The 16,590-nt window shown below is 37.2% G+C and overlaps 2 protein-coding genes across 4 annotated transcripts; one reads left to right on the top strand and one right to left on the bottom strand.

Annotated features, from left to right (window-relative positions):
• Positions 1–412: 412 nt before the first annotated feature.
• Positions 413–2,489, bottom strand: LOC149738297 (uncharacterized). Of its 2 annotated transcripts, none has more exons than XM_089875342.1 (2): positions 2,420–2,489; positions 413–1,103 (listed from the first exon to the last, which is right to left on the bottom strand). In XM_089875342.1, the coding sequence occupies exon 2, from the start codon at positions 1,061–1,063 to the stop codon at positions 647–649; it is 417 nt and encodes a 138-aa protein (XP_089731468.1). In that variant the 5' UTR covers positions 1,064–1,103; positions 2,420–2,489; the 3' UTR covers positions 413–646. The 2 variants fall into 2 exon arrangements, with proteins under 2 accessions (XP_089731468.1, XP_089731467.1); XM_089875341.1 differs by lacking the exon at positions 2,420–2,489 and adding an exon at positions 1,826–1,904.
• Positions 2,490–10,411: 7,922 nt separating this feature from the next.
• Positions 10,412–14,262, top strand: LOC149738296 (uncharacterized). 2 transcript variants are annotated; one of them, XR_016384684.1, is made up of 5 exons: positions 10,412–10,900; positions 11,137–11,560; positions 11,615–11,792; positions 13,378–13,492; positions 13,618–14,262. XR_016384684.1 is itself a non-coding variant. In XM_089875340.1 (5 exons), exons 1-5 carry the CDS (start codon positions 10,723–10,725, stop codon positions 13,691–13,693), a joined length of 981 nt encoding a protein of 326 aa, XP_089731466.1. In that variant the 5' UTR covers positions 10,417–10,722; the 3' UTR covers positions 13,694–14,262. The 2 variants fall into 2 exon arrangements, 1 of the variants encoding a protein (XP_089731466.1); XM_089875340.1 differs by having other exon boundaries at positions 10,417–10,900; positions 13,368–13,492.
• The last annotated feature ends 2,328 nt before the right edge of the window (positions 14,263–16,590 follow it).

Below are 16,590 nucleotides of genomic sequence, written 5' to 3'. Positions count from 1 at the left end.
ACTGGTAATGATCCGCACAGCATGATATCTGACAAAAGCAGACATAGCGACGCCAACAGTACAGATGGTAGAAATGTACCTTGAAACGGTGCTATATGTGTTAACGTTAAGTAATATTTTTCCCCGGGACGTTTTTCAGCCAGTACGTATTTATTGGAGCTCGTATTGTGTTTTAGCGACACAATAGCGCTCGATACAAATTTATCATTCGGAATGAATATATCACCACACCGTGCATGTAGGTTACATTTTACTTCACGTGACCATCCATTAGAGATAGATTCTGTCTTTTTTTTCTAGTGCTGAACTCTATATTCTACAAAAGGTCTATTTTAGACTTTTGTACTAGTTAATGGTTATTAACATGATTCCCTTTTTTTTAGTGCTGAACTCAATATACATATATTACAAATTACACGCTGTTAGTTTTAATAGTAATTTTTATAATTAATACATTATGTCTGGCAATTTTATGCTAATATAATTAGAACTTTATTTATGTTCATTTTGATTATTGATTCATACACTGATATATACATACATTAAATAATAGAAGCACCAAGCAAGCACTATAAAAAGAAAGTCATGAATTATCAGAATTTCAATGTTGCGTTTTAGTTCAAAAATTTGAATTTTCTATTTTAACTTAACCAAAAGTAATAGAGGACCGCCCACCGGGGGGTTGTGCACACCGCACACCCGATGTACTACGAATAGGACCCAAATGTGGCTCATGGTCGGATACACTTGAATTTTCTTTGTCATCAAATGATGATGTTTTTGTTTCAATTTCTTTTTCATCATTTTCTTCTTGTTTTGTTTGTTTTACGTTGCTACCATCATCAATCACTTCACCAGTTATCGGGTCTCTTCTTACAACACTTTTGGTAGTACCAGATTCTACACCTTTAGAGCAGTGATCAAAAACTGTACTGGTGTAATTTGGGTTATCGGATGGTTTCAAATTATCTGGCTCTGGGTTGGTAGAACCAAAAATATTGCTTGAGCCTCCTCCTGGAGGACGGATTACTCTGGAAGTTGGCCTTTCAATGTGGTAATTCATAATTTCGTACAACACAAATAAGTTCAGTTGAAATAATTTTCTACAAAGAAAAAGAACGCTTCCATTAATAACGAATGGCATTTGAGATATTTTAAAAATAATATACTTCCATAAAAAATTAGCTGTTGAAATACAGCAAAGCAAGCTTTCTTGAAGTATCAGATGCCAGCCTTTTTATAAGCTGTGGAGGCACATATTGCGTAACTCTTGTTGGCATAGTGATTTTATAATAATTAACAAACAGATACAATACAGTTATTTATGGTTAGGCAAGCTTTCAATATATGTCAGCAGCTAGGATAATTTAAACAAACTGAATTGAAAACCATAAATATATTTTGCTGTGATTGCGAATTGATATGATGAAATAGAATAGAAGTAAAAATAAAACATAAACGTAGTAAAGAGTGTATCACCCTCCACCCTCCACCCTCAGACCCACTGAATACTTTAAACTCAAAACGTACTCTTAAAACCAAACAGAAAATAGCCAGAGGCGTAATATATTCGTTCCGATCGATATATATTTGCACCAGGCGCTACTGTGCATGCGCAACAGCTTGGAACAAATACAATGACCACCTGGTCCAAATTTATTACGACACTCCATTGAAAACGTTCCTGACAAGATGTTCACCCCTTAAAACTTTAGTTTTTGATTTACAGTCATCAGAACTGAGTTGGTATGGTATTTGTATTCTAGAAAAAGTTTATAAAAAGGTGATTCTAGAACACAAAAACTATAGCGGCAAGTTTCAAAACCTTGTAAAGTTGTACGCTTGCTACTACTACAAAATTTGGGCACTGTACTAACTAGACCACAGCGGTAATGATTCTAAAATAAAACTTTAATAATTCAAAAAAAAAAATATTAAATAAGAAAATTAATATTCGTTATAAAAAAACAGTGCTAGTGAAGAGTCTTCCTCTCCTACCTTATTTGCTAACCCCTATAACCACTAACTACTAATCCTTATAACCACTAACCCCCTAACCATCAACACATAAACCCCTTAACCTAGGGGTTAGTGGTTAGCAAATAAGGTGGAGGGGGGAAGATTCTTCACTAGCACCAAAAAAAAACATATATATTTATGGATTTTTTTTACCGACCTAGCTTTGAACATGTTATAGTGCTACGTAATACCTAAAACTTTTTATTTTGTTTTTTTGGGTAAGAGCAATAAAGGAAAGACAACATTGAAAAGGTGGGAAGTAATGACAAAAACTTAAAAAATAAAACAGGGTATTTCAGACGAATTACCGCGCAAAATATATTGTAAAAAACATGCGCAAAAAACAACTTCCCAATCTGGCCTATATAAACTTTAAACAAGTTGAACAAAACATACTTACTTATTTAACCATACAACATCAACTAAATACCTCTCCTACTTCTCTCACGCCCTCTTTTTATATACATGGGACTATACAAACAAGACGGAAAATTTTTTCCGCTAGAGGCGGTAATTATTTAAATTAAAAAATACGGAAAAACGTACAAAACAGCACTACAAAGTGTTAATAAGTGTAAAACAAATTAATTAAATAATAAAAATACCTTTCTAAATACATAAAACACTAGTCAGAACATATTTCCAACATTAGGTCGGGTATATACGCTCTTTCGTTGTTTTATTGTCGCCCAGTCTGTGGTGTAGCGGTTTGCGTGCGGTCGTAAACTCTCTTTGTTTCATTTTTCCGGGTTCGAATCCCGCACAGTGGAATACTTTTTTTATATTTTTTTTCATTTTTTTTTGTTTGACGAGTTTGAGGTTAGGAGTTAGGGGTTAGGGGTTAGTGTTAGGGGTTAGTTAGGAGTTAGTGTTAGGGGTTAAGGGTTAGGGGTTTATATGTTATGTGTATAAACCGTGAAACTAACTGCTCCCATAAAATAGAGAAACGAATATGTCATCGCCTCCTAGCGGAAAAAAAATCCGTCTTTTCTGTATAGCTCCATGTTTTTTATATATATACCAATGCCTATAGAAATCATGAAATTATGGGAAGAAGTGATTTGAAAATTTACGCTAGGTGGCAATGACAAATTTGTTTTTCTGTTCTGTGGGAATATTCAAACTTTTACGGTTTTACGGTCGTGTTTTACATCTTCGCTGATCACACAAAAAAGGGAATATACAAGAAAAGAGTGTGTATAAGATACATAAACAAAGTATACAATGAATGAATAAACGAATAAATGAATGTAACTTACTTTATCCTCGCGTGGCCGTAAAACGACAATCGTTATAACACCAGTTTAACACCTCGTGCCAGCTTACCAGTTACCATGTATGTTACTTTGTGGGTGATTTTTTTCGGGAAGGATTTTTTAATTTTTTTTATGTAGGGCTGATAATCTGGACAACTCATTAGTGACCACTGGGTTGGAGCAATTGCCGTAAAGTGTCTTGCCCAAAGACACATACGCCTACAATGGTAACAGCGAGGTAATGGGCCTTGAACCCATTACCTCTTCGAGGTAATGGGCCTTGAACCCATTACCGGCCTTGAACCCATTACCTCTTTGTTACAGGCAGGCGCGCTAACCACTATGCCACGGCGCCGGTTGAACAACACTATATATAAAGCATCAAAGAGAAATGAATTACCGGTTGTAAATATATACCTATGTTTATAACAAACCGTATGAGTATTTACTAAGTTATGTAACTTATATTTGTGTATGATCAGGTATTTGTAAGTTATGTTAGTAGGTAAACCCTCAGAAATAAAAAAATGAGTAGAACGCGCAACTGCCCAAAACCGTGATATATTCTTTTTTCTATTCACGTGACCGCCTACTTCGTCCCCATTTCCCTGGTCTCCAATGTACAAGATAGGCGCATAGTAGTTTTAGAACATTTTAGCTGTTTATTTCAAAAACGACTCCAACTATCCAAGTTCAATAGGCCAGTTTGTTTTTTGAAAGGTTAACGTTCACAGTTTACCACTTAGGAAATTTAATTAAAAACCTTCAAACAAAACAACTTGTTTTTGGCATTGCGCAGACAAACATGCGACCAACTAACAACATTGTTGTGGATTTATTTAGGAAAATGTGTATGTTTAAAATTCTATGTTAGGTCCTTCATCTACATTCTATATTTATTCAACTTCAAGACAATACCATTTTTTAAAAAATCCTTATTCCATTGTATTTGTGTGTTATAAAAAGTTCTCAGTTAAATTTTGAATCCACTGTTACGTAAAGTGTGGTCCGGGACGCTGCTCTAACGGCCTACCGCGACTGACCAGACTGATGTAGGATTTCTTAACAGTTTAATAACATATAAAAACTACTATAATAAAACGATTAGAACGGTAAGGATAACGCTCAAACACTATAAAGTTTTGACCAACGTAACCGAATACAACCACGTTACAACCACGTTAATCCAATACACAATACAACGTTTCTACACCATATACACAACGAGAACTGCCGATCTTATGCAATCTTTGGGCTGATGCAAGTAAAACAGAAGAAAAAGGCGCACTCGCGCCACGACGACCAATCATGCTTAGAGGTTAACAAGCGCGAGACGTATCAATTCAACACAAAAGCCAAACACAAAATGGAAGTAAATTGGGAAACAACACACCAGAACGCCACAGCAAACCACACACAAAAACCAAAACCGTTCAACGCTAAACGAAACAATACGTTACACTCCCCCACTCATAATGATCCTACTCCTGGAGGATTTTTAACAGTACAACAACAACAACAAACAAAATTATAAATAAAAAACATCATCCGGGTAGCGTGTTGATCTGCGTTTTACGCGCACCGGCCGCGCACCAGCCGTGCCTTCGGAACAGATCCCATCAGTACCAAGGCTAGCTCCCCTGGCGTCTACATTGTCATTGTGCTCATCGTGCTCATCATCGTGCTCGTCATCGTGCTCGTCATCGTGCTCGTCATCGTGCTCGTCATCGTGCTCGTCATCGTGCTCGTCATCGTGCTCGTCATCGTGCTCGTCGTCGCGCTCATCGTCGCGCTCATCGTCGCGCTCATCGTCGCGCTCATCGTCGCGCTCGTCATCGCGCACATCGGTCGTCGAGGGTTCCGCCGTGTGACTTAATACATGGCCCCAGTAGGGTAATGACGGTTGTGGTCGCGGTGATGGTTGCGTCTCGTCGCAACTGTTTCCATTTCTGTTTGCCCAACTTTGCCAAGGAACCGTTGTGGGCTTAAGCCTGTTGTAGTGTACCGTTTGTTGTTTGCCGTCGCTATCTTGTATAACGTAGTTGACTGGGCCATGACGTTTGATAATCTGAAAGGGGCCTTTGTATGGAAGATGAAATTTTTTGCATTTTCCAACCGGCACCGCTGGGTTAGTTAACAAAACTACGTCACCGAGATTCATTTCGACTCCGTGTTTCTTTTTGTCGTATTGATTCCTCATTCGTTCCCGTTGCTGTTCTAATTTCTCGCGAACTACTTCTTCTGCCAATAATAGTTGTGCCTGTAACTCTTCTAAATTTTCTCCGGCTGTGTGGTTTAGTGTCGGATTCATCAAGTCTGCTGGGAGACGAAGTGTTCGACCTGTCAACAGAAAATGAGGTGCGACGCCAGTGCTCTCATGCTTACTTGAATTGTAAGCGGCTACCACGGCTGACAATGCATTGTCCCAGCCCTTCTCGTCCTTTTGAACGTAGTTTCGGATCATGGCAGTTATTGTTTTATTATTACGCTCAACTCCACCATTGCATGCCGGATGATAAGCCGTGCTGCGAGTTTTATTACTCCCCATGAGTTGAACGAACTCCTGAAACAATTTACTCTCAAAATTTGTACCTCGATCCGAGTGTATAGTTTCTGGCACTCCATGTACGGTGAACCATCGATGGTACAACAGGCTTGCTGTCTCCTTCGCTGTCTGTCGACGCATTGGCCAGGCTCGTACATACTTGGTGAACACATCACAGGCGACGAGTATGTATTGGAACCCTAGTGATGTCATTGGGAGGGGGCCAAGGACGTCAATCTCGATCCGCTGCAACGCTCTTGTTTCCTGTGATGGTACTAAAGGTGCGGTTAAATTTTTGGTCGGTCTTTTGTTCAGTCCACAGGTTTTACACTGCCGACAATAGGTTTGAACATACTCTCGCCACTGTGGCCAATAAAATCGTTCCGAAATCTTTCCCAGAGTCTTTGTCATTCCCAGATGTGCCCCACCGTGTGCTACATCGTGAAGGGAAAACAAGATTTTCGGACGTAATTCCTGTGGTACTACAATTTTATCTGTTACACAGCCGGGTATGGTACTGACATCGCCTCTTACGTATATAACATCGTTTTCGAGTCTTAATTTCTGAAACAGGGTCCAATAATGACGAGATTCTGAGGGTAGTTTTTTAACTTTACAGTATTTGGGTCTGACTCCACGTTCTAGCCAGCTAAAAACCGGGGCCAGACATTCATCGCTACGCTGGGCTTCGCGTAATTCGGTCAAAGGGCAGCCCCATGAAGTAAGTAAATCAATTCCACATACCTTGCGAATTTCATTTTTGTTGCTTGATATCTTTTCCTCCTTGACGTTGTACGGACAGTTGTCGTCCTCGTCTCGTCGACTCAACGAATCAGCGTTCTTGTGTTTGACTCCTGGGCGATGTACAATCTCGAAGTTGAATTGGGCCAAGTATTCTACCCAACGGGCACATTGCGCGTAGATTTCCCGAGATTTCCATAGCCATCGGAGAGATGCGTGATCTGTTCGTAGTGTAAACTTCCGGCCTAAAAGATAGCATTTAAATAGTTTTGTTGCAAAGATTACTGCGAGTAACTCCTTTCGCGTGGTAGAGTAGTGTCGTTCTGCTTTCGTGAGTGTCCTGCTACCATATGCCACCACATGTTCTTTCCCGTCAATGACTTGTCCAAGCACGCATCCCAGGGCGTGGTCAGAAGCATCTGTGTCTACTATGAAAGAACGAGAAAAGTTAGGGTATTGCAGTATAGGGGCCACAACCAGCATATCTTTTAGAGCGGAAAATGACTGTTGACATTCGTCTGTCCATTCGAACTTGCGTCCTTTCTCTGTAAGCTTATGCAACGGTGCGGCAGTTTTTGCATAATCCTTTACAAACTTCCGATAATACGAAGTCAAACCAACAAACTGACGTACCTGTTTCACTGATCTGGGTACCGGCCACGAAGCTACAGCTACAATCTTGTCCGGATCACAGGCTATGCCATCTTTAGAGACAATGTGTCCAAGAAATCGAACCTTTTCTTCGAACAGGTTGCACTTCGATGGTTTCAGAGTGAGTCCCGCATCTTCGATTCGGTTCAGCACTTCATCTAATCGTTGTAAGTGTTCATCGAAATTGCGTCCATACACAACGATATCGTCCAGATAGGCCAACACTCCCTTCCATTCCATACCTGTTAATACTATTCGCATAAGATTTTGAAATGTGGCTGCGGAATTAGAAAGGCCCATTTGCATTACGGTAAATTCAAACAGTCCCGCGTGACTAGCAAACGCGGTTTTCTCTGTTGAATCTGCATCCATTGGTATTTGCCAATAGCCAGATTTTAAGTCCAGCGTTGAAAAGAAAGTGGATCCGGCCATTTCGTCCAAGCTGTCATCGACGCGTGGTATAGGGTAACTGTTTTTCTTAGTTACCTCATTTAGCTGGCGGTAATCAATGCAAAAACGTGGCTCACCCGACTTTTTCCTCACCAAAACAATTGGACTTGACCACGGAGAAGTTGAAGGTTTTATCAAGTTCTGACTTCTCATTTCCAAAATTATATCCTCGATCTGCTGTCGCGTGTGGTGTGAGGTTCTTCTTGGGGGCTGCCTTATCGGTCTTGCGTCTCCCGTGTCGATGTTGTGTTTTACCCAGTTCGTCTGACCTAAATCTGTGTTCGAAACAGAAAAAGCATTGGTATGGTCGTGCAACAGGCGTTCTACGGCTTTCCTCTGTTGTTCATTAAGTTTGTCACTGAGGTTCACGCCGTCGACCACCAACTTATGTTTAGTTACAGCAGATTGATTAAGGTGTTTGCGGGAAACTGATGCGACACTGCGCCTTGGAGCGTTTCGTTCGTACGCGGTTTCTCTTTTGTTACATCCTAGTACTACACAAGTACTAGGGGGACAGTCCGACACATCACCATACGCAGATATGGGAACAATGGATGCAATCCGCACTCCATTCGGTATACACACAGGATCATTCGTAAAATTTGCCAATTTTACATGTACCTCATTATTTTTAACTGTCGTAATACCGTTGGCCGTCAATAAACCGAACCGAGAGCAAAACTGCTCGTTTCTTTCGACAAACGCCGGGAATTCTGGTGTAAGTTCATTATTTACTCCATGTCGACTGAATAAAGCACGTACTATTACCTCTGTAAACGCAGGAACTTCGACTTTTTCAGTTACACATACTTCATGACACTCCGGGATATAAGGTTTGGACAAGAGTGGGACGTTGGATTTCGGCGTAGACATCAAGTTTGATCTATAACACAAACGGCAATGATTTTGCTGCAAAAAGTCCAATCCCAGAATGAAATCGTACGAGATATCTCTCGCAACGTACACCTCGGATAACGTTTTCAAACCGCCGATAACTAGTGTTAGTTTCGTTTTACCCAGTACAGTCACCGATCTACCATTCGCACCAACGAATTTAACATTAGGAGGAAGTGGAGACAATCCGTTTTGGGGTTTCAAATCCATATATTTATCATAATGTAATAAAGTTACAGCTGAACCAGTATCTACGAGAGCGGGAAGCATCATATTCCCGATCATAACGTTTGTAAAGCGGTATAGGCTCACCGTTTCTTCGTTTCCTGTTCTTTTGGTTCGTATCTCATTTCTTGCGGAGTCAGCACGAATATTTCGTCCTGTCGAATGCACCCTGCTGTAAGGTTCTCGGTTATTGAAATGTCCATTTCTCACAACATTATCAGAAATCGTACTGTTCCTTACCCTTGGTTGTAAGTTTGGGCAAAATCTTCGGATGTGTCCGTACTGACCGCAACTGAAGCATTCGCGACCAGCAGTTGGGGTGGGTCGTGTTGGTACGTTTCCCACTCGTGGTGCTCCAGATGAAGCTAACATGCGCTTCATGTTTTCCAATTCTAACCTCATGGTGATCAAGTCCTCCCTCGTCGTGTCTACTTGTTTTGTCACGCTTTCCTTTTTGGGAACATTCGCAATAGGAGCTACTTCCAGTACTTGAGATGAGGATTCTGAATTGATTACAAGCTCCGCTGCATCCCAGAAGTCTCGGGAGTACCCTATTTTCTTTGGTATTGAATTCGCCAGTTCTTTGTCGACCAGGCCATGCACTAACGCCAGATAGAGAACTTCGTTACGCATGCTGGTTTCCTCCTCGTCCGCGTACGCGCGGGAGCCGAGATGCTTTAGGGCGTAGACAAACTCGCGCTTGCTTTCGTCTCGCTTTTGTTGGCGAGTAAACAGCTCGGAGCGCGTCTTCTCTCGGTGAGGCGTGCCGTTGGTCACTGCAATAGCTCTTTCCACGATCGTTTTGTAGGGCAACTTGAAAATGCAAGGGTCTTTTCCCTGAATTTGCCATTTTAGTTCATTGTCTATTGTCGATATAAAGAGGTGACGCTTAACCTCTTCACTGGCTTTCACGCTCTCACAGTAAGAATTAAACAACGCCAAAAAATCCGTTATATCTCCGGTAGGCGAGTAGGACGGTGGTGTTATAAAAAGATTAAAAGCCATAATATCAAGGATAAAAATCGTAAAACGCTAAAAATACTCTAAAAGCGATATAAAAAAGAGTCGTCGTGGAGTCCTCGCTGTGCTGAAATACCTACAACAGTCAAGCGGTAACAGCGTCCTGGCAGGATCGCCAAAAGTTGTTACGTAAAGTGTGGTCCGGGACGCTGCTCTAACGGCCTACCGCGACTGACCAGACTGATGTAGGATTTCTTAACAGTTTAATAACATATAAAAACTACTATAATAAAACGATTAGAACGGTAAGGATAACGCTCAAACACTATAAAGTTTTGACCAACGTAACCGAATACAACCACGTTACAACCACGTTAATCCAATACACAATACAACGTTTCTACACCATATACACAACGAGAACTGCCGATCTTATGCAATCTTTGGGCTGATGCAAGTAAAACAGAAGAAAAAGGCGCACTCGCGCCACGACGACCAATCATGCTTAGAGGTTAACAAGCGCGAGACGTATCAATTCAACACAAAAGCCAAACACAAAATGGAAGTAAATTGGGAAACAACACACCAGAACGCCACAGCAAACCACACACAAAAACCAAAACCGTTCAACGCTAAACGAAACAATACGTTACACCACCGAACCAATATAGTCCTATAGGTTACATAAATCTAATTTTAAACTGTAATTTCTCCTTGTTCATCAGTCCTAAAACAGTTACTAAAACGGTTAGACTAAACAAATAAGGTATGTGCATTAAATAATTGAAGCAGCACTGATGTTAATTTATACGAATGCATTCAAATTGTAAATCGATTGAATGGCGATTAGTTTAATATTGATTATAAATTATTTAAAAGTGAAAACAAGTTACTACGATTTCTAGCCATTTTAAGCTACTTTCGATTTTATTACTGTTCTAATGAACCATTAGTTCGGAACAAAAGAACAACTGCTCCCCGATGCTTAATAAAGCCATAAACCTAGAACTCAAATCACGTTTCTCAGAACAGTGCTATAGGAATATAGAGCTTTCACAAGACTTAGCTTTCAGTTGCTTTGAAATGAATTTTTCACATGAAATGTTAGATCTTAGTGAAGGTTGTGGGAACGTTAATAAATCGAATAAAGTGAATAATGGTAAGCAACATAGGTTAAAATAAAATAATAGAATAAAATTATATGTTAGAGTAAAACATTCATATTAAGTTTAAATGATACAGTCTAATTGAATGAAATCGTTTTATAGAATATAATATAATATTAAATACTTATAAAACATATCCTGCAAATCAAATAAAAATTCGTGTTAAACGTGAAATATGAAATATTTATTCTACACGCAAATGAACTGTCGTAAGTATATTTCTTTCCAGGATGTAAACACAGTTCTCACCAAACCAAAAAAGTTCATTTTACTCCTCCCCTTTCCCCACAAAGTGATATACAGGAAAGAGCCGTTCACAAATCTGGTCGAACTGCTTTGTTTGTAACGTCTTTCTTGGCAATACTCTTGTCTCTTCTGGGAATCGGAGGGGGCATGAAGTTGTATCAAATGATAACCGATGTAACGTTTCGCACACAATCGTTAGAATATGACATATTGGGTGTTTCGAAAGATGTACAAAGTTTGCCATCATTAACACTGGATGACAAACAGGTTAAGACCATGGCGAAAAAACATGGCGGCTTATTGTTGGATCTGCTAAAAAATACAAATTACCTCAGTGGTAAAACAAGACAACTTTATCTCTGGGCCAATTACTCTGCATGCATAAAGGGAAACGATTTTATTAACGGGTTTGTATGGTTTGTGAACAAAAATTCTCTTTAATATAATAAAAAAATACTTAGAAATTATTGCTACCGTCTTATTCCATACCAACTTGATTTTTGGGAGGCGGAAAACTTTTGTTTTGTTCGAGGTGGACATCTTGCTTTTAGTGACAACGAAGAAACGTGGAATTCGACTTTGTTCTTTTTATGGAAAATTGGATTTAAAGAAAAGGAAATCTGGACCGGTGTATATAAGGTTAGACGTAGCTCAATAAATACACATGTATTAGGCATTATATGTAAGCTCTCGGTTCGTTTTTCTATCTTGTAATACAGAATAAATATGACAATGAAAAAAAGCAATACAAACTAGAAATGTTTAAAAATGTCAATTGTACCATCAACATATCGTTTAAGTATAGAAACCAATATTCTATGGCTGTTTAAGATGTATAGTAGGATGGGGTACTAAGATCATTTTGCCCCATACTTAGAAAATCAAATAAAGCACACATGCTACAGTGGGGGAAGATGGAATGTTGCAAAATAGTTTTAAAATCGAAAATATGACAGCTTGTATAGGAGATCACGAATTAGTACTATCATATTTTTATTAATTGACAACAAGTCAAAAATGTATATTAAAACACACAAGTAGTTATTTAGCGTCTCGCACAACAGGTGTAAACTTACTAATTTTAAAATACACACCAGGGTATAAGACGAGACGGTTTAGAATCTTGAATATGTGACAACTAATAAAATATGTTTTTTTATTAGAAATACAAGTAAATACCCCGAAATAAAGTTAAACGCTTTGGAAATCACGTTTAAACATTTTTAATTTTCTTGCCCCACTGCTATAATTTATCTTGCGTTATATTATTGTATGAAATGTGTTGTTGTTTCAACGATAATGGGTATTGTTTAAACATTAATTAATAAATTTTGTATTCTACAAATATAAATGTAAACTTGTAATAACAGAAAATAGATAGTAACTAATAATAAAGTTTACAATTTTTATACAAATTGGGTATTACCGGTATATATATAACTACATGTATGGAAGCTTTCGCATTACGCCATCGATAGAGCAGTTGGGCACGAAAAAGAATGTTTAAACTTGATTTTAAAAGCGTATACAGTATTGTTTCGTGTTATTTACGTTTATTCCTATCAATTTTTAACTGACAAAAGATTTTTAACTGTCCCTTCTTGCCCTATTTGTTTTTAAATTTGTAAAATTTCAACTGTTGTGCGAATCGCTGAATAAATTCTCGTGTGTTTTAAAATATATTTTTAAATTGTTATGAATTAATAAAGGAATGATGGTATACTAATTCGTTGTACCACCCTAAATCCGTCATATATTCTGATCTGGAAATACTAGGCAACGTGCTTAAGTGTTCCATCTTTCCCCACTCTACTATATAACTGTTAATTCGTTTTTCTTCAATGCTAAATATGATAATCAAATCATTATAACAAGAACAAACCGATGATTCAGTATATATTGTGGGGTGGGGGGGGGGAGATAGGACACCTTTAACACAAAATATCCTGGTCGTGTTTTAAACAATTAACAATGGTCTATGAAAGTCGCGAGGAAAAGATTTTACAATTCTTTAAATGTTCTTTGTAAACTATCAAAATGTACGAGAAAATAGAATAAAAAGGTGTCCCATCTTCCCCCATTCTACTATACATTACACAAAAAAATGAAAAACATGTAATTAAACAAAGCTAAAAATATATTGTACTTTCACTTCGTGATAACAAATACGAATATATATATAGTTGCGTCAAATATGATTAAACACTTCCAAAGGATATTTTAGGTGTTTGGAAATACAGCAACGGTCAAAAAGTGAGTTATGCAAAATGGGCAAGTGGAAACTTATTTGATGACGGGGACGATTGTTCGTTAATGCGTATAGGCTCTTTGTATTCCAGGTAACAAAACATAAAAGCCATTTTTTACACTTTTTCAGATTTACCATTGATACAAACTTAAGAATACTTTGAACTATTTAAGATATAATAAAAAATCCATGTTCCTAAATATATATCCTTCCCAGTTCTGCAATGTACGATCGGAGATGTACAATGAACCCACACGCGTTTCTTTGTCGTTATAAGTTGCCAACGGATTAGAATGTTTTGCTAAAGGCTTTGTGAATTTTGCAAATATACATAATAACATCCTTTTCATCATATAATAAGGTGGGGGAAGATGGGAAACCTGTTTATTCTATTTTCTCGCCAAATTTGGTAGTAAACAAAAAACAGTGAAAGAATTCCAAAACCGTTCACAACTTCCATATAGACCGTTGTTAGTTGTTTAAAACATGAACTGGATATTTGAATATTATGTCCTAAAGGTGTCCTATCTCCCCCTTACTATATATTAAGCATGTCTTCTTACTTGTTATATTGTCGTGCTTTATTGAGTATTCGTAATATAATTGATAACACCACGTGGGCAAGACTTGATGCGGCTATCAGTGTTGGCGTCAGTGGACTTGGGCAAAACACTAAATGACCAGGATGTTGGATTATCGAAATTTTAAATCGTCAGCCATACACTATCTAAATAAGGGAAAATCTAATAGTCTTGATTTAGGAATCTTTAAAATAATTTTTATGAAACTGTGGATTTTTTAAGAATTTAAACAAAGAAAAATTAAACAGCAGTTTGGAAATAAACTTATTTATTCAAAGAATTCGTTTTGGTTTTTGTCAATCTGTTGTTAATAAGGTACGTGAGTAGCAGATGGTCCTTATGTATTTGTTGGCAACTATAAATACCGCCCACCTATGAAATATTTGAGTGTTATCAAATCAATAAACTATCTGATTCAACAGGTGTAAAGAATAATAGAGCTGATATATATATATTTTAATTGTGAACTCACGATCAAATTATTACTAATTAACCTCAGGAATTATATATAGTAGAGTGGGCGAAGATTTGAAACCTTTTCATTTAATTTTCTCGTCCTAGTTGTTAGTAAACTAGGAGCATTTAAAGAATTATTAAACCATATTCCCACGACTTTCATGAACTGTTGATGGTTGTTTAAAACACGATAAGAATATTTGAATATTATGTGCTATAAAGGTGACCCGTCAAAAAAAATTATAGCGCATAAAATACAAGCTGTTCAAACATGCTTTGCTACACCATTAATTCGCATCGTGCTAAACAAGTTCATGAAACTGGCCCTACTAGGCAGAAGAAATACTACATTAGTGCATTCTTAACCAAGAACTAAATTAGATACAAATTTTTATGCAAAAAATAATAACCCAAAGACAAATGTTATTAATTATTAAAGGTTTGACAGCATATGTTTATCGTATCACTATAAAGCCTTACATGATGGTTTAATGTTTAAACACTTGATAATATGTCTTAAAGTATCCCATCTTACCCCACCCTTATATACAATTGCTCTGAGCCAACGGTTAGGTCTGTTCACTCTATACATCGATTAGAAGATACAGTTCTGTGGGGTAGGATTGGACACTTTATCACATAATGTTTAAAATCCTGATCGTGTTTTAAACAATTAACAATGGCTTATTGGGGTCGTAAGGAAACAATTTTATAATTTTTTGACTGCTATTTGTTAAGTACCAAATGGGACAAAAAAGTTGAACGAAAAGGCGTCCCATCATTATACTATATCCTTATAACATATAACACGTTTGCAACTTTCTTGGTAATTGATTTTGTCTGTACTGCTGACAATCCATTATTCAACCAGTTTGTCATGACACCGTAGCAACAATATTCACGGTAGCACGACTTAAGGTCAATATTGTACTTTTATTAATTCGTTTATCTTTTCTTCTCAAAGTTACAATAAACGTGTTCATCCATTAGAGCTATGCTCTCTTGTATTTTTAATAAATGCAACTTACATTCTCTTACAATAACATACTGTAGGCAACCAGTATAATCACTCCAAACTATAGAAGTAGAAAAATACAATGATTGTTTATTACTTGATTTTCAATTTCAAATATATAAGGTTTCAAGAGAAGATATGTTTATCCAAATAATTGGGCAACTTATAGGCTACACCGTTGTACTTGGGTTAGCGATTTTTTAAGTGTTGGGAACTAATAAAATTATGATAGTTATAAAATTGATAATAAAACATTTTTGTGGTTGTTTTTCCACCACCATATGTAGGGTTAGATGGGAGGCTTAAGCACATACTGCCCAATATTAAAAAAAAAACGAAGTATATAAGGGTCTCGGTTGTAGCATGAATTTATATAACCATACCTTTACTGGTTACCAGCAGAAATTTAAACACGCAAAAAGTTCTTTAGCGATTCACACACCAGGTGTAATTTCAGCGATTCGAAAATAGACGGGGTAAGATGGCCGGGGTAAAACCATTTTGTTGTTCAATATTAAGAAAAATATATATTAATAGTACTCCACAACTTGTAGTAGTACTTGACCGAAATTTTACTGACTGCACTAGATTTTGCGCAACGAATGCTTTATACATGCAGATTTAAATCTGTATTTTCGTGCTAATTTCATCCATAATTTAAGCCATATTGACCCTTGCCTGTTTTTGTCATTCACATGTCTCGGATTTTCTAAAAAAACTAAAACTATTTTTATAGACAAATTTTAATTGTATGAAATTTTAAAGCCTGATTTTATGAATTTACGATACTGGATTGATCATTTAAAATAACTATGAAATTCCGACAGCTTTAATAGCGATTTAAATTAAGCTTTGCTATGCCTGTTTTAGCGTTTGTCAAAATAGCGCCGAATTTTAAAATTATTAACCTTAATCATCTATATGTCGCGCACTTTGTTAGACTCATATATTATTAGGAATTTTTTCGTTCATCAATGAGTATCCCATCTTACCCCAACCTAGTATAATGTTCGTAAATGTATGACAATATGTGAATAATACAGTATGAAAAACTGTATTAGGAGATTTCAAATTAATAAGATCATTTACCAGATCATAAATATATGACACAAACATCAATTGATTTTTTTTGTTAAC

This window comes from Ciona robusta, chromosome 3, assembly GCF_009617815.1.
Source record: "Ciona robusta chromosome 3, ASM961781v2".
NCBI classification, from domain to species: Eukaryota; Metazoa; Chordata; class Ascidiacea; order Phlebobranchia; family Cionidae; genus Ciona; species Ciona robusta.
Note: the sequence above shows the minus strand (reverse complement) of the source record. Positions and strands in the feature narration are given on the sequence as shown.

Bases quoted from the DNA above. Each gene is read 5' to 3' on its own strand.
- LOC149738296 (XM_089875340.1), top strand. From the start codon at position 10,723: ATGCTTAATAAAGCCATAAACCTAGAACTCAAATCACGTTTCTCAGAA. The intron at 10,901-11,136 runs GTAAGCAACATA...ATTTCTTTCCAG, and splicing joins ATCGAATAAAGTGAATAATG to GATGTAAACACAGTTCTCAC. The intron at 11,793-13,367 runs GTTAGACGTAGC...ACACTTCCAAAG, and splicing joins TCTGGACCGGTGTATATAAG to GATATTTTAGGTGTTTGGAA.
- LOC149738297 (XM_089875342.1), bottom strand. From the start codon at position 1,063: ATGAATTACCACATTGAAAGGCCAACTTCCAGAGTAATCCGTCCTCCA.